Here is a 22124-nt window from a genome sequence, read left to right as displayed (position 1 = left end):
AAGGACCACCAACAGGGCCCAAAGTGGGAGCTGAAAAATAAAAGGCTTCCCAGAACAGCAGGCAGAAAGAAAAGTCTGTCTTGTTCCACTGGAAATCACCTCTAGAAGAAAAAGGCTGGAGTTTGTGCCCAAAGCACGAGTTACTCCAAACCTCCCCACGAAACTTGGAAATGAATTTTTCATTGCCAAGCTGGGAGAAGTACCAGGAAGGCAAATAAATCACGTTGGAAAACATGGGCAGCGCGTTGCACTTGAAAGCATCTTTTATCTTTAATAATTCACGATCCCAGCAAACATTCCCACTCTGGAATCAAAGGCACCACTCCTTTGCAAGCCCTTAAATGCCTGCATGAGCATTTGGAGGAGGATCAAGGCCTGAGATATTAATAGCAAGCGGGAAATGCATATTTGGACCACAGGAATTTTTTTTAGACCAGGTTGTTTCCTTTTAAACTGTAATTCCTCAAGGCACTCCACAAGAATTAGAGGAGCTGCCTCAGCCAAGCCAAGATTGGGAAGATCCCGGATACCAGCCCAAAGCCAGCAGGATGAATCCACCTTGGAGAATCCAGAGGAGCTTCTGACAAGTTGGAACAAATCTTCAGCCAAAGCTTTCAGTGTCCCAGCCAGGGGTTTTGGGTCTTGCCCAGCAGCATCTCCCAGAATTTCACCCCATTCCCCCTAAAAGGCAGTAAAATGAGGATGAGGAGACCATCCCACTCCCCGCACTGGGATTGACAGGGCAGGAACTTCAAACCTGGGAAGTCTTTTTTCTCACAATTCAGCTGCAGAATTCAGCGCTGCAGGAAGTTGTTGAGGCCAAGAACTTAAAAAAGGCTGAACCTTAAACAAGGCTGCTCTGAGCAACCTGGTCCAGCGGAACAAGAGTGGTGGAATGAGATGATCTTTAAGGTCTCTTCCAACCCAAACCATTCCAGGATTCTGTGAAAAGGGAGCAGAGAGATACCAAAAATACCTGTCTCACCACCAACAGCTGCCTCTGAAAATGCAATTAATTGCAATTAAGAACTAAAGTCCAGGCCTGAGAATGGGGTGAGACTGAGACCTCCTGCTCCTGCTTTCTCCTGAGCTTTTCACGCTAGGGGTGGCTCCAGGGACCTCCTCTTGCTCCATCTCCCAGCCCTTTACTCCTGGAAGTCTTTCCCACAATTTTTTAGGGCTTTCCCATGTTTTTTAGGGAGTGTTAACTGCATGCTCATTGCTTGTCTCTTGAGCTGTGGGAATGGGCATCCATGTCCCCCCTGGGGTTGGGTGTAACTGGGGTTCATGGGGGCACTGGCTGGGTCTCCCTGGGGGGGCTGGAGGAGGTAAATGGGCCTGAAGGAGCTTCTAGTAGGGCTGGAAGGGTGATGGGTGGGTGCTGTGGGGCGATACTGGGAACTTTAGGGGTGCTTGAGGGTGGAGGGAGGTGTTATGGACGCTGTGGGATCTGGCTGTGGAAGGCTTGGGGGTGCTGGGGCGGGTCTCAGGGGTGCTGTGGGCTCAGGGGATCTTGGTTACTGGGGGGTGTTTGAATATGCTCGGGGTTCATGTGGGTGCTGTGGGGGGTGTCTTAAGGTGCTGGTGAGAGTCTGGGGGTGCTGGGGGCTCAGGTGGTTCTTGGGGGAGTTGTGAGTCATAGGGGAGTCAGGCAGGTGCTGGGGGTGGTCTCAAGGTGTTCGTGGGCTCAGGTGGGTGCTGGGGAGCATCTTAGGGGTCCTGGGGAGGTCTGATGTTCCAGGGGGGCTCAGGCTGGTGCTGGAGGGGGGCTGAGGGTAATCATGAATTCAGGTGGGTGCTGGGGGGGGAAGGTGTCTCCGTGTTCTGGGGTGAAACGTCCAGGGGGAGTCTCAGGGGGACTCTGGGCTCCGGTGGGTGTTGAGGAGGGGCCTCATGGCCACGGGCGTGGAGGGACACGGATACCGGGGGGTGCAGGGGGAACTGGGGGGGGTGTCCAGGGGCCAGGGCCTGTTGAGGGCACCGGGGTGTGTCGGGGGCACCGGGAGCTGCTGACGGACCCCCGGAGCTGAAGGGGGCACCGGGAGCTGTTCATGGATCCCCGGAGCTGAGGGGGGCACCGGGAGCTGTTGACCGACCCCCTGAGGCGTCTGGGGCACCGGGAGGTCCCGGGGCCGTGGCGGAAGAGGAAGCGGCGGCCGCGGGTCCCGCCTCCATCGCGGGCGGGGCGGGAGGAGCCGGAGCCGGCGGCGGAGCGGGGCGGCCCCGGGCGGGCACCGGGTGAGGCCGGGGGCGCTTCGGGGGTGGCCGGGGAAGGGGGGGTCCTCGGGGGTCCCGGAGCGCTGAACCGCGACCCCGCACCGTGGGCCCGGGCCTGGGGGGCTCCTGGGCTTGTGGAGGCCCGAGCCCGGCGCCCAGCGGCGGGGGTGGGGGGGTGTGTTCTGCTGCGATTTATGGATTTAATTTTAAAAATAACCCCCTGGCTGGGGCTCCTCTGCCTCAGAGAGAAAGAGGGGCGAGGCTGTGGGGCTGTGGCTGGGTGAGGGTCCCTCCGGACTGGTTTCAGCCCAGGGCTGGGACCTGACCCTGGGGCAGGGCGAGGGGGGCGGCATCAAGGGTGTTAAAGAAGATGGGAGTGTATTTATATATATATATATATTTATTGTCTATATCTTTTTGCATAGATACGTTTCCATATGTGTGTATATATATATTTTATATATTTGTATATATATATTTCTATGTACATATAGATACATATTTCCATATGTGTATGTATAGTTACATATTTCTATATGTGTGTGTATAAATATAGATTGCATATTTCTATATGTGTGTATATATATATTTCGTTGTAGGTTCACCAACAAGACACACGAGCTTTCCCTTTAAAAAGGAAAGACTCCTCCAGCAGCGTTTCTATCAAAATATTTACCTTCTAAATCCTTGGACTAAACACCCACCGCAGAACTGGGCTCTGGGGTGCAAACCCTTCAAGCCAAGGGCCATTGCTGTTTCTGTTTGTGGAGAGAGGCTGCTTATTCCTCCCAGGGTGGTGGAGTTCATAAAAAACCAGAATAACATATGGGTTCCTCGTTTAAAGGCCTTTCTCTGAGGGGTTTGCAAGGGATAAGCCCAGCTCAGTGTGTGTGATGGTACAGTAGCCTGTTGTTACTGTTTTGTCTGTTTTCTTGTGGGGATAGGAAGGGAAATAATGGGTTGTTATTTGATTTTTAAGGCCTCATCTGTTCTCCCAACAATGTGGGAGCATAATGCCTTATTTCCTAGCTGAGGATTGAGTTACTCTTGACTTTGTCAAGGAGCTTTATTGGGTTTTTAGTGGCTTGTCTACAATGGTGTGGAATGTAAAGGTAGAGGGGTGGGAACTGTATCTCGGTGTTGTGTCACAGTAGGATTCTTGTGCTGTTTGGAAAGGGGGAAACCACCGTGTTTGACAGCATTTCTGTGGGGATAATTGTGGTAAGTGCTTCCAGGCAGATCCTGCAGGCAGGGGAAGCTTGATGGACCTGCTGGAATTCGGCACAGGACAGCTTCGCATGTGAAAGCTTTGGCACTCTGGCACTCGGGAGCCAGAGGACACTAGATAACCTTTCAGACCATTTAGCACAGCAGGTACTGTGTCAAGGCAACTGGAGTAATCAGGGGAAAAGGGCATTTAATATCCTGCAGATGTGCTGGCTCTTGCTTGTTACATGAATCAGAGTATTGCAGGAATGAAAGTAAAACAATGGCTTGTTTTTATCATCATGTGCGTGGCAGGTGCTTTACAGAGGAGAAGAAAAGGTCCCTGCCTTGGAGAACTTAATCTATAATGAGATATTATTGATCCAGCCTGCTTTGGGGCAGCTTTGCTTGCCCATGGGGCTGCTCAGGTGGTAAGATCTGGGACAAATATTTGCATGGAACACAAGGAATGTCGGTAGAAGAGGGCCAGGAGCTAATTAACCTGGCAAAGTAGTGCAGTGTGTTCTCATTGTGCACTTGGGGTTAGATTTTAATTTGGCATTTTACCCTTTTGGTGTTTGTAAGGCTGTGGCTAGAAATTTGACACTAATGTTAATAGAACATGTGACATGAACTGCTGGAGTTGGATGCTTAGGGAGCTGCTGACCAAACAAATCAGGGTTATTTTCCAGCCAGATAATTTTCCTGATCTGATTCATCATGTGACCACATAAACAAGTGTGCAAGAGCAGGACACAGAGCTGATCTTGGGAGGAGAGGAGCAATGGCTGAAGCTGGTAGTCCTGTGAAAAGTGCCCTAGCACTGCAGAAAAACATATATTAAAATTGCCATTGCTTGAGTTCTGACTTTTAGGAGCACATGGTTTAGGGGGAGAGCTGTTGGCCAGTGCTATAAAGGCAAATCAGAGTTCAAATTTGGTTGCCTAACAAGAATATCTTATTTTTTGATATATCCATCCATAGATGTGTGGCTGATTTGTGCTGTGGGGGCAGCCAGAGCGAGTTACAGCCGAGCAAACCTAAGTTTAGGTGGCACTTTACACTGGGCTGATCAGCATGAGCTGGTTCCTGAGGTCAGGTAGTTTTAGAGCAAAAAGGAGGCAGTGGCCTGATTTCCAGCTGTAAGTATTGATTGTCCTTCTTGTGTTTTTCATGATGGTCCTCAGTCTGTGCTTCCAGGGCAAAGCATTGCTAAACTCTCTCTCCCCAGTTGTCCCAGTTTAGACCAGATTAGAGTTACCCAGCTCAGAAACAAGAGGCAAAACAAAACTTGACAGATTCTGCCATTCCCCCAGCAGTGTTCTTCCAAGGCAAAATGTCTCTTTACCAATGGGATTCTCGCACTGGCAGCTTTTACCTTGTCCAGCAATTTATTTCCATCTTTTCTTCAGCCCATCTGCGAGGCCTTTGTGGCAGAGGGCGAGTGGGAGAGGAACATATTTCTTTTTTTTTTTTGGCCATTTAGTGTTTCTTGCTCATAGATGTGTTCTTACAAGCTTATGTTCTTGCTGAGATATTTAGTTCTGTGGCATTTCTGCCTGTGAAGACCTGCAGGCAAATTTGGGAGAGAGGAAGGTGGGAGCTTTCTTGCCTGCAGAGCAGCTGCTATCGCACGTTGCTGTTACTCAATAATCAGTTGGCCTGGACATTGGGTTGCGAAAATTTAAACAAATTGTGAACTGCTGAACTTTGCCCCACACATCCTGCTTGTTTCTCTGTCCCATTCCTATTGCTGATGGGAAGGGATTTCACGAAAACAAATCCAGGTTAAAATAAGCGACTAAAATTACAGCGCGGGAGAGCTTAACTTGGCTGCTGCGTGTGACGATCAGCTTTGTATTGTTGGCTTTTGTACTGGGTGAGCAATCGCTTTATGGGACGGATTCATTTGGAAGAGATGAATAAATGGAGTTTCATTGATTTCTGGGAGGCTTTGTTCATTTCCATAAGCTGCGGATCTCCGCCGGTTCTGCTCTTGTCAGGGGATTTCACGGCTTCTTTGAGTCGGTGGGAGATGCTGAACCAGCAGAGGCTGTGAGGGCTGCAGCTGAACGTTGTGCTGTTGGCTGGGAGCAGGTTTGCTCCAGAGGCAGCCTTCCTGCTCTCCTGGGCATTGCCATGTTCCAGGGATCCCTGGGCACACGCTGGTGTTGAGCTGTGGGATTTCTGTTAACGCACCGAATTTCTCCACAGGGATTTCTCAGCAGAGGCCATGGAGCTTTCGGCCAATGAGCTCAGCATCTATGACAAGCTCTCAGAGACGATTGACCTGGTCAGGCAGACTGGCCACCAGTGTGGCATGTCAGAAAAAGCCATTGAGAAGTTCATCAAGCAGCTCTTGGAAAGGAACGAACCCCAAAGGGGCCCTCCACGGTACCCTCTCTTAGTGGCTCTCTACAAGGTAAGGTGGCCGCTGTGCATGTACATCATTTGAGGGTCAGAGTCCTCCTTTCGTACCTGAGCCTTTTATTTCCCACTGCATCTTCTTGATGAACTTTCCAAGATCTTTGTTTAAAAGCTGGGAAGTGTAGCTTCCTTTTTGCCATGAGCTGGTTTGAGAACAGGAGGCAGCTGACAAAGATTTGAAATTGCTCATGTGTACTGAAAATTTACGATGTCAACACCTTCCTCTGCCTTAAATTATTAAATAATGAGATTTTGATTCATTTTTCAGATAAAGATTCCCTGTGTTGGCAGTCTGAGTGGAAATATGAGGAAGGAAATTCTTGAAGTTCAGGGTTGAATAATGAACCCAACTCTGACCCTGCCACAAGCTTCTACATGTCTTTATTCTTCTTCTGGTCTATAAAATAAACCTGCTACCATCATTCTTGATGCTAGAAAAAATTGTTTTGAAAGCCTTAACTAAAAGATGCTGTAACAAGTTTTGCAAAGTGGGTGAAAGGATGCTATTGTTAGGGTTTGAGATCATAGAATCCCAGGCTGGTTTAGGTTGGAAGGGACCTTAAAGATCATCTAGTTCCAAGCCCCTGCCATGGGCAGGGACACCTTTCACTAGAGCAGGTGCTTGCTACAAGGATGAAAACCTTCCCACTGACATATATTCAGTAATAACTTTAGTGTCATCTTTACAAAACCATCACAAGGGTTTCTATTTGGAAAAAAAATCCAGGCTTTCTTCCTCATGTCCTATAAAAAGCTGTAAAATGAGGCAGGAGAACAGGAAGCTGCAAACTTGAACTTTCAGCTTCTGTTCTTGTTTTTGCTGTTGATTCAGTTTGACTTTGGCCGGGGGGGGAAGAGAAATGCGTCATGTCATCTCTGGGAGGCTTATTTGGGATTCTGGTATGGAGGAGGGAGCTGGTGCCAACTCTGCCAAAGTGTTTCGAGGCTTGACGGATGTTTGCAAAAGCCACAGGGTTTTCCTTGTGTAAGAGGGATGGCAGGAGTGCAAGTTTTTATTTGATTAGGTGGGAGGAATCGGAACTATCTGTAGATAATCCTCATTGATCTCCTGCTGGATTATTTGCAGTGCTGAAATATAGGAACAGGGTTGTGTGGTTTGGGTTTGAAGGCTGCTTAATTTCATCCCTGGGCAGCCCTAATAATAAAGCTGAGTGACAGCTCTGTACATAAATAGCAGTGCAGCTGAACGAGGAGCCACAGCAAAAATACGAGTGTTCACCTCACAGTGCACAACCACAGCCCTTTGGTACCAGCCAGAAGGTGTGTCCTGGGCTGAGGGCAGCTCAGCTCCCTGCAGGATAGTTAACTCTGTGCCTGTTTTCCCTCACAGGGCCTGCTCACTCTGGGGTTGGTCTTGCTGACTGTTTACTTCGTGATCCAGCCCTACAACCCTCTGCCTCCCGAAGCTCCGCTCTCCAGAGCCCAGGCCTGGGGCTCCCTCATCGGCCACATCCGGCTGCTCCCTCTGCCCATTGCCAAGAAGTACATGCTGGAGAGTAAGGAAATGATTTCTCTGCTGTAACATAAGCCTAGCAAGAAATACCAACTTAAATACCAGCCACGAAAGTGTCTCCCAGGGCACCAAATAACAAATGTGTTAGTGGCTTGGCATCGTGGTTTTCTCTTTTCCTATTTAAAAATAGCATCCTGAGTTCTGTCTTCATTGGGGCTGGAGCATATTTTATGTCTAACTTGATAATTTCGTTCTTGCACATTCTCTTTTCCTTGCTTTTAACACCTCGGGTTTTTTCTTCCTCAAGAGCTCCCTTTCCTCTAGAAATCTCTGCAGTTCTGAGCAGCAGAACTGAGACAGCTCTGCTGGGTAAATGTCACCTTTTCTTACTTCTTCTGAGTAATGCAAAAACAGTTTCTCAACCAAACCTTGGTATCTGTGAGCAAAGTGTAGAAACCTCAACGTGTGACCTGGCTTTAAGGAAAAGTAGTTTTTGCCAAGTGGTATATTGGGAAAGGACTGGGGGCTTGAGTGCTGTGGTGTTTATAGCAGTTAATATAACATTAAGGGCAGTGTGTGTGTGTGTGAGGAAGTCAGATAAGAGCTCCCTAATGAGGTGATCCCATCACAGAAGAGGAACATCATAGATTTTCCTAGAATGGCAAAACAGAAATGGAAAAGTTTGGGTATTTCTCATTCCCAGTTAATTATTTCCACTGACTTAGCCTGGCAGATGGGTGCGAGCCTGGGCTCTGCCTCTCTGCTAAAACACAAAGACTGTCAGGAATGATAAAGCTGGGAATTATTTGGAGCAGGGATGTGGCACAATATTGATGGTCTGTCAGCTCACTGTAAAAACAAACTCCTGTACCCGTGCACTCCATGGGTTTATATTTAGCTTGGGCACCTCCTTGTGTTGGAGTTGTCTGTGCTGGCTCTGACCTTCCTGGCAGAGCTAAAAGGGCTCCCCAAAATGCCAGCACCATTCTGCATTCTCTGTGTGTGCCTCCCTCCTTCCCCTGACATTTCTGTTGATTCAGGTTTGTATGGGTGGGACAGGGTATCCCCCATTGTTCCTCTCCTTCCTTATACACTGAGATCTCTCTGGGAGTGAAAAAACAAAGGGGAGGAGATGGCTCTGATAAGCACCTGACGTTAGGAACCTGCTTATCTACTGCATTTCAGCTTTGCCACGAGTGAACACCCCTTTGCTCCTGTATGGAGATGGGAACTTTAATGCACGTTTCACTTTTCACAAGGGCATGGAGTGACAGGACAAGGGGGAATGGCTTCCCACTGCCAGAGGGCAGGGTCAGATGGGATATTGGGAAGAAATTGTTCCCTGTGAGGGTGGGGAGGCCCTGGCACAGGTTGCCCAGAGAAGCTGTGGCTGCTCCATCCCTGGAAGTGTCCATGGCCGGGTTGGACGGGGCTTGGAGCAACCTGGGCTGGTGGAAGGTGTCCCTGCCCATGGCAGGGGGTGGAACTGGATGACCTTTAAGGTCCCTTCCCACCCAAACCATTTTGTGATTCCATGATATTTGTTCAGTCAGATTTTGTCCAGAACGTTGACAGGTTCTTCCTTCAGATACCACAGGGTTGGGATGAGGAGAGCCCAGGGAGGTTCCTTGGGACAGCAAAAGGTTTGTAGGGCAAGGGCTGCCTGAAATCACGAGCATCTTCTTGTGAAGATAAATAAGAGCAGGAGCAATTCTAGGCTACCTTTGGGAAAACAAGCTGAATGGTGGGAGACTGGGAAACATGGAAAGGAACAGGGGAAGAGGGAAGGGTGGATGCAGAGGAAGGATGTGATGATGTTTAAATGCACATAAAATCCCTCATGCTTCTGTGAGTCCTGGAAATCTGCAGAAGTGGTGAGCAATAGGGTGGGCAGCAAGCCAGTTCTGGGGAAAGGAGGAGAGGGGACAAGGGGATGAGGCAGTTGCCACTCCTGTTTTTCCACAGCATTAGGTTGTGGTGGAAGCCACAGCATGTCCCAATTAACACACTGACTAGGGATGGCTGGGCAGACTTTGATCCTGCCTCAGCAAAAGGGACTGGAGGAGACCCTGGCTCTTTGAATGGGAGGGTGCAGCACCCAGGCTGAACCTTGGCTGGGTTCCTGTGGGAATCCCTCGTGTCCTGGCTTCCCAGCAGGCAACTGCGGCCACCAGGGCTGTCCCAGTGACACTGGTGTCACCTTCACAGCTTGCTGCTTAGAGGACACTGGTAAAGCCATCCAGCTGGGATCTGGAAGGGGGAGTTTCATGGCGTGGGGCTGAGTGGTCTAATAAACTCTTTCAGCCCTGCCTTGTGCATGTTTGTATTATTTTGCCCCTAATTTTGGCCTTGTGGTCTATTGAAGGGAAGGGGTAAAGCTGCATGTTGTCATCCTGTTTGTTACTGGGAGCATAAGGCTGGGAGGTCTTGCAGGCAGGTCTGGTGTTCTCTGATCACAGAATCCCAGAATTGTTAGGGTTGGAAAGGACCTCTGGAGATACCCAGTCCAACCCCCCTGCCAAGGCAGGGCCACCTGGAGCAGGAGACACAGGAATGTGTCCAGGTGCCTTTGGAATGTCTCCAGACAGGGAGACTCCACACCCTCCCTGGGCAGCTGTTCCAGTGCTCTGCCACCCTCAGTGTAATGAAGTTCTTCCTCGTGTTGAGGTGAAACTTGTTGTGTTTTAGTTTATGGCCATTGCTCCTCATCCTGTCGCTGGGCATCACTGGATAGAGTCTGGCACCATCCTCTTGGCACCCTTTGGAGATATTTATATGCATTGATGAGATCCCCTCTCAGTCTTCTCTTCCCTAAAATGCACGTTTGCACCGAGCAGCAGAGAAAACCGCTAACGAAGGGACTCCGTGTACAGACTCCTCTCCCTTTCCTTGCGTAGATCCTGGTGGATGAAAATTTTGAGGGGGCTGAGGATGAAACTTGGAGCTTTCTGTGCTCGGGCACCAGTTCAAATCCAGCTGGGGCTGTTCTTGTTGAAAGCCACCTGTTGTCAGTGTGGAGGCTGCCTGGGCCCACCGGCAGCGCTGGCACCGTTCCCCGCGGTGCGGACACGGCCCGGCCGAGGCGAGCGTGGGCGCACGGGTGGTCTGGTTCCTTCCTCGTGGGGCTGCAGCCTGGGATGTGCTGCCCCTCCTGAGCTGTGGGGCAGCTTTCCTGTGTCCGGGATTGAGGTTGGAGCCCGGTCCCCTGGTAGGTGTGGGCCGAGCAGCCAGGTTTGCGTTGCAGAACAAGGGGAGCTCAGTTGCTTGGTTTCCCCCAAGAGCCCCACGTCAGAGCGGTGATGAGGCTCTGGGAGGAGCAGGGGTGCAGGATTTGCTCCCTTCTCCCTCCTGCCAATGGTGACCTGACCTCCATCCTTGTTCCTTTCACCTAAGAGCCATGCTGTGGGTGACAAGGGCTGCCTGTCTGTCGGTGGCTGTGGGTGGACCTTTGAGCAGCCGAGGTGAGGAGCAGCATCCACAAAGCTCTCTTGCGTTAAGTTTGTAGGATTGGGTCCAAAGTAAATTTCCTTTTTGCCTGTCTCTGTGCTCTGTTGCTCCTTGGCTTTTTCCCCCGGATCAATCCCATATTAAACCCAGTGTTCCCACCCTTTGTTTCTTCAAAGCTGACTCTTAGACCCTTGGGTTTAGCGTCCGTGCCTCTCTTTCAGCTGTTTTCCCAGGGCAAGATCCCTTCAGCTGGGGAAAAGATCTGTGGAAATGTGGTTTGCATTTGCTCTTCCTGAGCTGGTGTTTATGCAGAGCTTGTGAAAGGCTCAGTGCTGGGTCACACTGGCTGTTCCAGGCCTGCAGCTCTTGTCCGGGTACATCAGTGCTTCACGTAGCCCCAGGGAGGTGACGAGTTGTCAGGCCTCTGGGTCTGCCTGCTGTACAGAACACAGTGGATTTTGATGGGCATGTGGGTTAACTCAAGGCTATCTAACGCTATTCCAAGGAGAAAGTAGGGTCTGTGTAACCTGGATTCATTTCTCTCCTCTGACATAGGCTGGGATGGCAAGTTATTCCCTCTGTGTTTCAGTTCTCTGGTGCAAAGTAGGGGTATGAGTACTTCCCTCTCCCTTACAAGCATTTGGAAGTAATATATGAGTTCTCAAAGTCTGCATTAATCAAAGCCAAATGAAAAGGGGTTTTCTCTTCTTTTAAACAGGAGTTTTAAAACCACAGTGGTGGTCGCTCTACTTGATTTCCAGTGGTTCTTCCCTTTGCAACTGTGTGTCATCTTTATAGCTTTTTTAATGTCTAAATATGAGTTTTGATGTCAGCTGGTTGGTGACTGCTCCCTGCCAGCCACACAATGATGTGATGGGCAGAGCATTAAGCTGCTCCCAGATTAACTTGTGTGTCTGCCCATGGAAAGTTCAGTCCTTGCAGCTCAAAACCCTCAGCAGGGCAGGTCTGTCAGTGGGGTACAGGCTGTGGTCCAGCAATGGGACAATTTGCTGATAGCAGGGGGCTCTAATGACCTCGAGAAAAACCCAGCTTTGTTTCTCTTAATGAGAGCTGGGCCTGGCCACACTGATCCTGCACAGCTCAGAATCAGCTGGGTCAGAAGCTGCTCAGCACACCTGGAAAAGGGGTGCTGTGCAAGTTACCCCCAGCTTGGAGAACGCTCCTTGTGTTAAATACTCCCTTTTTGCTTAGACCAGTAGGGCTAAAATCCTGTTTATGGGGTTCATACATCATTATTTCAGAGCAAGGGACCCAGCTGGAGGAGCAGTGTTTAGCAGCACCTTGTAAATGGCCTGGCACTGTCACGTCCCAAGGCCTGCCGGGTGCCAGAGCTATTTGTGGGGATGGGTCACAGCAGGCTGGGTTACTGGGGGAGGACAGCAGCTGGTTACTGGGAGAGGGCAGCAGCCTTTGCCTCTTGGCTGGCCACCTTGGGTTTAGCTGGAGGCTTGCCTTGGCTCCTGGCCAGCTCCTGTCTTCTCTCTGATCTTAACCCTTTGCAGGCAGCCTGCGAGGAGCCAAACACATTTCCTTTCACTCCTCTGACTGTAGCCTTGCAGTGTGTTTTTCCTTGGCACAGCTCTGTGCAGGAAGGGAGCATCCAGCACTCCTGCCTTGCACAGGGATGGACTTTGTGCTCCTTGAGTGCAGTGTGGGATGAGCATCCAGGTATCCAGCCAACCTTTCCCTGTGGGCTTTGCAGCCCACGCTGTGTCTGACCCCTGGGGTTCAGGGATGTCTGAGCCCAAGGAACACGGGCCTGCTCTAAAGGAAGGGTTGCACAACAATCTGCTTGGGAGGTAAGGCAGGATCTGATTTCTAACTTGTTGTATTCAGCGTGGCTCTCTCCTCTTGCTCACAAAGGATGTTACTTTGTTTTTTCCTAAGCGAAGTCAAGCTGGTTTTTGCTCTTGTTTTTGTGCGTGTTCTCATGCTGGAGCGTTTGGAGGTGGCAGTGGGTCACAGCAACTGTGCAGGGCTCCCTCCCATCTCTGCACAGCTGCCAGAGGAGCTGCTCTTGTGCGTGTGTATAAACAACTCTTTTATGATATAACCTGAGAGACCCACAGACATGTGTTGACTCGTTCAAAGGGGAATAAAAGGGCTGACTCTGCAGTGCAGGGCGGTGCCAGGCTGTTCATACACCGTGTTACTTTGGCCCCTGTTCAGCCAGTGCACTGTTTATTTGGATTTGCTGCCGGTAAACTAACTCCACTGTGGTACCCTGAAACACGAAAAACTCTTCCTTTTGCTTCTCTGTTGTGATGCCTCCAGGATTTCTTGCTGCCTTAATTGCAGAGCAAGTGAATTCTCACTTTGGATTTGCTTCCCTGCAAAGAGCATTTGCCATAGGTGGCCTGTTGCAGAGGCATTTAATGGCCTGGCAGAGCCCTTTTGTGACACACACATGTCAAACCTTGTACAGGCTGAAGCCACCAGCAGGCAGGTGACAGCAGCTGGGAGGGATTTGTTTCCCAAGCTGTTCCTCCAAGGCAGATTGTTGATGCAGCCACTGCCAGAGCAGCACAGGCTGTCTGGGGCAGGTAACCAGAGGTGCAGCTGGAGTGGACTTTGGATGCTTTCCTGACAGCTTGGCCCTTGCCTTCTGTTTTCTCAATTGGTAGGTGCAGATTTCTCCTGGAAATAATGCTCTTTTGCCCCAGTGGACTGTGAATTCCTCTTGGGCTCAGCTCAGCAGACTTGATTTCACAATGTCTCGTTGGATCAAAATCATTTTCGTGCTTTGCTAGAGACTGACTAATCATCCTTGGGCTGCTGGAGCAGCCGGTACCCATTAGTGAGATGAATGAGTAGTTCTTCGAGCTGTTGACTTTCTTACCCAGAACAACAATAAAGGTTCCTTGATGGGTTCATTTGTAGCTGTTATTTTGTTCCCGGCTGTTCCTAAAAATGCTACGAACCAAACTGGGAGGTACTTTCTTCTCTTGGCATAAATATATTCAATATGCCCAGAGAGACAATAGAAGTTCAATATGAGGAAGGGGTGAGGATCTTGTGCTGAACAGGGACACTCTTTGTAGTATATATTTAAACCCCCACTGTGATGCAGCCCTTAATCAGCACTCCCAGGCTGTAATTAATAATCCTTATGTTTCCTGCCTGACTTACTTAAGAACCCATCAGTTTAGCCTGACTTTGACATGACATTATAAATGATCAAATTAATTTTTAGCCTAGTGAAGAATTCCAGCAAGATGGAGTTTGGGAAACATTGCTTGGGCAACAAAGTGGTTTGAATGCCTCTTCCAAACTGTGCCACATGGTAACTACAGAGCTGGGAATTTCTGCAGCTGTAAAGTAAGAATGATGGGTTTACCTGTGTCATAGATTGTGATCATGAATTGATGTCTAAATTGCTTTGAGTTTTTTAAATACTGTTTTGTCTTTCTATAAAATCTGGGACAGGGGGTGGTAGGCACACAGTGTATCCAGCTGCAATGGTATAGCACCAGTTACAAGCTATTTACTCCAGGAGTATCTGAGTCTGCAGTGGTCCCAAGGCAGCAAGTGGCTGGTCAGATCTCAGGAGCAAGAGCAACCTGCCCTGTACATTCTTGGGCTGTCAAAGCAATAACAGTAGGTTATGAGCTGCAACTTCCCTCTAAGGTTAAAGGCTGGACCTTGCAAATCCCTGCCCTTGAAATAATGGAAAGCAGCACTGTAAAATCCGGCATCTGGAAGCGAGATATGTTGAACTGCAGGCAGAGCTGCAGCCCTTCTGTGGTGGTAGGAACTGGATGTCAGAGCACTGAGGGGTCTCATGGGTCCTTCATCACAGAATCATGGAATGGTTTGGGTTGGGAGGGACCTCAAAGCTCATCTTGTTCCACCCCCTGCCATGGGCAGGGACACCTTCCACTATCCCGGGTTGCTCCAAGCCCTGTCCAACCTGGCCATGAACAATTCCAGGGATGGGGCAGCCACAGCTTCTCTGGGCAACCTGTGCCAGGGCCTCCCCACCCTCCCAGGGAACAATTTCTTCCCAATATCCCATCTGACCCTGCCCTCTGGCAGTGGGAAGCCATTCCCCCTTGTCCTGTCACTCCAGGCCATTGTCCCAAGTCCCTCTCCAGCTCTCCTGGAACCCCTTGAGTAGGCACTGGAAGGGTCTCTAAGGTCTTCCTGGAGCCTTCTCTTCTCCAGGCTGAGCACCCCCAGCTCTCCCAGCCTGGCTCCAGAGCAGAGGGGCTTCAGCCCTTGGAGCATTTTCACAGCCTCCTCTGGACTTGCTCCAACAGCTCCACGTCCTTCTGATGTTGAACCCCAGAGCTGGAGGCAGCTCTGCAGGTGGGATCTCATCTGAGCAGGGCAGAGGGGCAGAATCACCTTTTAATGGAACAGCCAGGTTATTACAATGGACCTCCAAGAAAGGACAAAGAAATGCCTGGGAATATTCAGTGCCCAGCCATTCTTGGGAGCCTTGACTTCGTCCAAGGCTTGCTGAAGTTGTTTGAATACTCATAGAACTGGTCCCTGGTGAGGTATTTGTGGGACTTGGGAATAATCTCATCCTCAGAAGGAGGAATCTGGAATTTGGAACCAACCTTTGCAGGTTCTGGAGGTGCTGCTTAGTGCATTAACCAACCCTCTGGGGAGCTTCCTTGGAGTTATCATGGGTAATGGCAGCAACAACCCCCCCAGACACAACACCTGGGGGCACTGTGAAGTCCTGGGGGAATCTTCCTTCCCTGGGATCAGAATTCCCTGTGCAGACCTGGCTGTCACGTGCCTGCTGGACGTTGTTCCTGCCTTGCAGTCCTGAGTGCTGGGGAGCAAAGCAGCTTGGTGAGGAGCCAGCAAGCTGCCTCAGCACCTGCAGTTCTACACACAGGAGGTTTTGTGTTTTCAGTACTTTGTTAGGGTCAGGAGCAGCCCTTGGCTCCGTATCCTGCAGGAACAAAAGGTTCCCTTTGAACCTGCTGCACAGACAGACTGATCCTGCGCCCTCCATATGGTCCCTAAAGAGAGCAGGGCTTGCTGGGATCCTGCTCCCAGATCCATGTGGGCAAGTTTCCATAAGTTAATTTGCTTTGCTGCAATGGGCAGAAGCAGGGCCAGGTCTTCTCAGAAACCTCTGAGCTTCCAATCTGATAGTCCACACCCAGCATCTCTGGGGCTGTGCACACACACCCCTTTGTAGTGCTGGGGACAGCCAGAAATTTGGGAGATCCTCTGTGAGAAAGGCCAAGAAGGGCGGGGTACTCATTTTAAATTGATGTTGAGTTGAAAATTATTTTTCTGCATAGTGGAAAGTAGAGTCATAAACTCCTTGTAGCATTAATCATAGATGTGTTTCAAGGGAAAGTTGTTATCTCTTGGTCTGTGCTGTGTTAGCAGCTGGAAATCCCAGCCCTGGCTGTGCTGTCAGGAGCTCTCCTGACACGGGGGAGAAGACAGCTCTTGTTCTGGAGAAATAATAACAGATAAAAGCAAATCTTAGGTGGGTATGGCCATTGGGGAACTGAGGTTCTGCTTGACAGAGTGAAGGCTGCCCCTCAGAAAGGGGTGAGAAAGCACCAAGGGAAGGCTGGTTGGGACTGGCCAATGCTTCTGTCACATAATGGACAGTTCAGTGTAACAGCTGCTCTCCTGCACTCCAGCTCCACAGGGATGATTGCCCACGCCCAGCACTGTGGATGTGAGTGGATGGGCCCATGGTGTGATGGTTGTGCTGGGATGAAGAGTCCATCTTCCATTCCATCCCCAGCAGAGCGTCTGTGCTCACAGACAGTGAGCTCCACTTCCACCGAAACAATCCCCCAGGCTGTCTGGGCAGGGTGATAATGTAAAAGGAATGCAGGGAGGGTAAGAAGAGAAAATAAGCATCCTGGGTAAAATCCTGCCTTGGTCCCCAGTGTGCAGCTCATGTTGGCTCCTCTGTCTCTCCTCCCGCCCTCCCTGGGAAGGGCAGGCGCTGCCAGTACTTGTCATGCCAGTCACACGCATGCTGTTGCACAGACTAACACCCTCCACAATAAATCTAAAAGATTAATTACCCAAAAAAAAAAAAAAATCCCACAACCCCACTTGCAGCATTTGAAATGCGTCTCAGCCGTGCTCGGTTATTCATGGGGAAAAGAAATCACCTCCTGAATCGAGCAATTGAGAATGCAAATATCCCAGCCTGGCTCAATAGAGGAATCAAGCTCTCTACTGTCAAGCTGATTAGCATCCCATTGCATGGGGTACTGCCCTGAGCCCAGAGAGAAAATTTGGGGACAGCTGTGCTTAATGCTCTGGGATGAAGTTTCTGAGTTTTGCCCGGAGAGAAATTATAGTCCTGGTACTCCCCAGCTGATGACAGACCATAAGATATGTTTTCTTGTTCTCTTCGGGGCGACTGCCCTTTCTCTGGTGAGATCTTTCAGCCTTTTGTTTCCTGTCACTGACCAGCTGTTTTTTGTGAGTTGAGTTTTTTTGTTGTTGTAAAATTGAAGCTTTCTACAGGCAGTGGAACAAAGATTTGCTTTTTTCTCTTGTGAGCAGGGAGGGAAAGTACGTTGGAGCAGTTTCTCATGGGAGTGGGACTTCTGCTTGCAAGAAGGATTTTACACTTTGTTTTGCCTTTTTACCCCTTTCCCTGAAAGCAGTGTAGATGTGTCTTCCAGAAAGACTAGGAATTATATCCTGATCCCTTTCAGTCCATATCCCAGCAGTAGGGTGGGAAATGCAGCGTTTGGGAGTCGACTGGAAATATTCAGCAGGAAAGAAACAAAATGAATCCCAGTCTGCTCCTTGTTGTCATGTCCCAATGAACCTAAATCCTCTGTAACATTCCTTGTGGCCTGTTGCAGATGTCAGAGGGGAAAATAAAACAAGAGCTTTCCCATTAAGTGCTGTTCATCTGTTGTTTCCCATGTGCAGGAGCGTGAGCATGGCTGGAAATGGTGATGGCAGTAACAGGCAGGTTGTGCATGGTCTTTTTTTCCCCCCAAAAGCTGCTGTGCATCCTCATTTCCCAACTTTATTTTTCAGACAGACTTCAGTCTTTTTTTTCCTCCCCTTTTCCATCCCCTTAGTCTCCTGAATTTGCAGCACTGAGCTGTTTTGACCCGTGCTGGGACGGGTGGGCCTGTTGTGAGAACAGATCTCTGGATGTTTCATGTGAGATGTGTCCCAGGCCCTGGGTTTTTCCTAACCCACCCTGACAGATCAGGAGCTGGGATGGGTTTGCTGCCACTTCCCAAGTTAAACATCTCCCATGGGATTAAGGTGGCAGAACCAGGGCCATTGCTGCCACAAAATTGGTGTTTGAAGTGGAATTTCCATGAAGCTCTCTTATTTCTCACAACCTATCTCCAGGAATGAAATTTGTGTCAGAGGTTTAGGTTGGATCTCAGGAAAAGGTTCTTCCCCCAGAGGATGGTTGGGCACTGAACAGGTTCCTCAGGGCAGTGGGCACAGCCCCAAGGCTGCCAGAGCTCAAGGATCATTTGGACAACAGGGTGGGATTTTGGGGTGTCCTGTGCAGGGCCAGGAGTTGGACTTGATGACCTTGTGGGTCCAGCTCAGGATATTCTGTGGTTCTCTGAGATTAGAGCCACATCCTTTAGCATAGAAATACATGGAATGTTCACTATTGTCCTGCTCATTCCGTGCTGCAGCATGGCCCTTCTCTTAATGTTTGCTTATTTTTTTTTTTGCTAGAAGGGCTGTTAAGTTGGAGGAGGGAGGCATGATATAGACATCAAGTTGTGCTTTCATGTAAAAATTGAATTTTTACATTGTAGGCCAGTTCATTGTAGGCCAGTTCAGCTGAGTGTGGTGTAACAACGATTTCTGGAATTTAAAATGGATGTAACTGTGGTCCAGGGCTTCCTCATGCTGGGACTTTTCTCCCTGTTTCATCTCCAAGTCAATGCATGGAATGAATAAAAACAGCAGCAGCAATCTTGGTGAAATCCCACATTCCCTGGCACCTTCTGCAAACTGGGCAAACATTGCCTGGGACAAAATAGTTCTTAATTAATGCAGAGGTAAAGGGGAGGATGGTGATGTCACATATTTCCTAGCAGGGTTCCTGGTGCCAGCTACTCTTTCCAACCTGGATATTTACTTTTTTTTTGTCTCCTGGGTGTTATTTCCTTGATAACACATTTGGGTTGCTCTTTTGCTTATAGACTTGTTTCAGTTTATTACACTACATATGATGGTTGTCATCCTTCTGTTGATAATGAAAGGATATGCCTTGTGAACAGAGAAGTGGAATTTCCACGGAGCTCTCCCATTTCAGCTGTATCTCCAAAACGTGCTGGGAACATTCTCTCAAGTTCCCTGCCCACTGAAGCTTGTTCTTTCTGAGTTACAGCCATCAGAAACTGTAAGAAATCTCAGTGTTTCATGTTAGGGATAATGAGTTTATCATCGAGTTTGTCTCCTTTCCGTTTCATTTTTGGTCCTAATTAAACACATTTCTCTTGTTTCTTCCCAAGAATGCCAGGACTGGTGGGCAGCAGGTTGCAGACAGAACACTTCTGCACTTCCTGCAAACTGCACAGTCTGTTCTGCTGTGAAAAGCCTTCAGATAGTGACAGACTTCAGAGAACTATCAGAAAAGCTCCAGAGGCACCAGCCTTTTCTAATCAAGGTAATGCATGGATTTGTGAGGCTGGGTGATGAGTCCAAACTCTTCAACAGCCTCAGCCCAAGACCCCTGCCCAGTATTTTCATCCACAAATTCAAAACTGCTGCTTGAGGTAGAACATATGTCCAAGAAGACATTTCACCCCAGTTTAAAGGTGTGGGGGGTGAGAGTTCACTCCTTTGACTGATGATCATTGTATTTGGAAACTTAGCAATCTTGGATGCTCCTTGGCAGGAGGGAAGTGGGAGCAGGGAGGAACTCCAGGTGCACAGCTTTGATCTTTGTTTTGTGTCCTTTAAGACAGGGCAGCATCTCTCCTATGAAGAACTGAAGCATTTCCAGTCCCAGGATCCAGAACTGGCAGAGGTTATAATAGAAGAAAATTCAGCTGAGTTGTGGAGCTGCCCATTTTTCTTTCCCTGGTGAGTCAAAGAAAAAACATGTGAGAGATGGACACAGACTGTGCCTGTGTGAACCACCAGTGCTTGCAAATTACACTTTAGCTGGAGGGAAGGAGAACAGGAGTGGGTTACAGGCTTCTCTCTGCTTGCTGGCACTAATTTGTTCCAAGACTTCTGCACTAAAAATGCAGTGTTGTGGCTTGGACTTCAGGTATTGCTCCTCTTACAAGACAAAAATATCCCAGTGACTGCTCAGTCCTGTTCTTCAGGCTGTACATTAATTATCTGGGCTGTGGTTTGATTACCTGAGGCAGTTGGTTCACATTTCTGATCACCCCTGTCTGCTCAGTCGGAATCCCCCACCTCTGGTGCTGACTGAGGAGAGATTCCATGACTTCTGCCAACACTGAGAAGTAACAGAAGGCCAGGGCATCCTGCAAATTGTTTGGTCTCATGTAGAAAAAATGGCCAACTCTGATCCTGCCCCCTCTTAACCAAAAGGTTTTTGCCAAAGCCTTTAGTGTGTCCACAAGACGTGGAAAACTCTGAGCTCTCTAAGGCTGCAGAGCAAGCGCTGGTGGAGGGATGGTCAGGGGACAGAAGTATTAATCATGTCAGAAATAACAAACCCCACCCTGCCTTTTCCAGTTACATTTCCTTCCCTAAAGGATAAGCCTGGATCCCCCCTGGCCTCACCATGTGGTTTCAGTTATGGTTGTGTACAATGCCACCTCTCTGCATCTTTTGTAACTAATGGATCCGGTCGATGACTCGGATCATTTCAAGGCAAGAAGAGAGGAAAATTAGGTTTAGCCATCCAGCATGATCTGTCTGTTCCCTGTTCACGTGGTCCTGCTGCAGGAACAAAGAGGAAGATGAGAAGGAGCACAGGTTTAGAGGCTGAGGGATGGAATTTTTCTCCCAGCTCCCAGGGCTAGTCTATCGTGCTTTTATCAGGCATGAATGTTTGTGAAGAATTTTGTCAGGAATGCAGACGTTATCATTGTGTGATATTTCTTTAATATGGGTTGTTTTCTTCTGTTTAGGAACAAATCTGTGAATAAATCTCAGATTCTGCAGGAATTTTTCCGTGCATCCTCTTTGCTGTCCTTCCCCAAGACAGTGTCTCTGGAGAGCTGCTTCCTCATCCGCCATCCAGATTTGGGGAATAAGGTGAGAAATTTATCCCAGAGACATTATCTCCCTGGCTGTCAGTTGTGCTCCAGCAGCTCCAAGTCTTTGTGGGATTTGCAGGGCATTTTCAGCTGATACAATCCTGAAAAGAAGCATTTTAGGGTTGTATCAGTTCTGTCCGTCCCTGTGTGAAGTGGCACCTCAAGGTGGCTGTACCTCCCAGCAGTTGTGTCCAGCTGTGGGCAGGAGATACCCCGTGCCCATCTCAGCAGTTGGAGATGTCACAGAATCAGAGAATGAATCCCAGAATGGTTTGGATTGGAAGAGACATTAAGGATCATCTCCTTTCAACCCCCCCTTGCCATGGCAGGGATATCCATGTGGGATCCATGTGGGATCCCAGCTCCATTCACATTTATATCCTGGCCTTGCTCTGTAGCTGGGTGAGGGGATGATCTTTTTGTGATCAGTTTGGCCAAATTCATTTAAGAGCTGCATTTTAGGAGCTGTTCCTGGCAGTAAGTCCCACCCTGGCAGTAAGTATCCCATCTGAGATACTTGCCCATGGAGACATTTCACTGAGGACAGTGACACTTCAGGCTTCTGGTCTGATCTCCTCCTCTGTTTCATGGTGTGTTTTGGGGGTATGCAGGGCCTACATTGCCTTGGAGAGGAGGGGAACTCCTGCCTGCAGCTATCTCAGCTGTGATTCTGTGATCTGCTGGTACCTGGGGGGACCAGCAAACCTGTTGTTTGCAGTCTCACCTGCCTGCAGGGCAGTGACTTGCCCCTCGTTTGGTCAGACAGATCCAAGGAAAGCTGGCCAGGCTTTTGACATCCTGTCCTCTCATCCTAGAGCTACAGCCTGCACAGCCTCTTTGCTGTTGGAAGTGGGCAGCTCACCCTGACTGTTGCACCTCTGGACACGTGCAGAGGACACTGTGAGATGTTCAAGGTGGAGCTGGAAGCTGGGGATTTGGGTGAGTACTGGAGCTGTGGCGTGCTGGGACTGCTGGATCCCTTGGGGTCAGGAGGCTGCTTCCAGCTGGCTCTTTTCTGAAACCTGGGACAGTGGTTTGTGCCATTGCCACCTCCAAACTGGTGTGTGCCATTGCCACCTCCAAACTGGTGTGTGCCACTGCCACCTCCAAACTGGTGTGTGCCATTGCCACCTCCAAACTGGTGTGTGCCA

General features: G+C 49.3%; 1 protein-coding gene across 3 annotated transcripts in view; it reads left to right on the top strand.

Annotated features, from left to right (window-relative positions):
- The first annotated feature begins 2165 nt into the window (after nt 1-2165).
- CUNH6orf89 (chromosome unknown C6orf89 homolog) overlaps nt 2166-22124 on the top strand; it is a 24836-nt gene continuing 4877 nt past the window's right edge. The window contains exons 1-7 of one of the 3 annotated variants that reach the window (XM_027697749.1): nt 2166-2238; nt 5638-5845; nt 7202-7367; nt 19246-19400; nt 19698-19819; nt 20845-20971; nt 21789-21912. In XM_027697749.1, coding sequence (XP_027553550.1) covers nt 5657-5845; nt 7202-7367; nt 19246-19400; nt 19698-19819; nt 20845-20971; nt 21789-21912 — 883 coding nt within the window. In that variant the 5' untranslated portion in view covers nt 2166-2238; nt 5638-5656. Of the gene's footprint in view, nt 2239-2824; nt 3592-5062; nt 5303-5637; nt 5846-7201; nt 7368-19245; nt 19401-19697; nt 19820-20844; nt 20972-21788; nt 21913-22124 lie in introns of those variants that run through there. The other 2 variants (XM_027697750.1, XM_027697748.1) reach the window with 2 other exon arrangements.

This window comes from Neopelma chrysocephalum, unplaced genomic scaffold (assembly GCF_003984885.1).
Source record: "Neopelma chrysocephalum unplaced genomic scaffold, ASM398488v2 Primary Assembly neopelma1_122, whole genome shotgun sequence".
NCBI lineage: Eukaryota > Metazoa > Chordata > Aves > Passeriformes > Pipridae > Neopelma > Neopelma chrysocephalum.
This window is presented reverse-complemented; position numbering and strand designations above follow the sequence as displayed.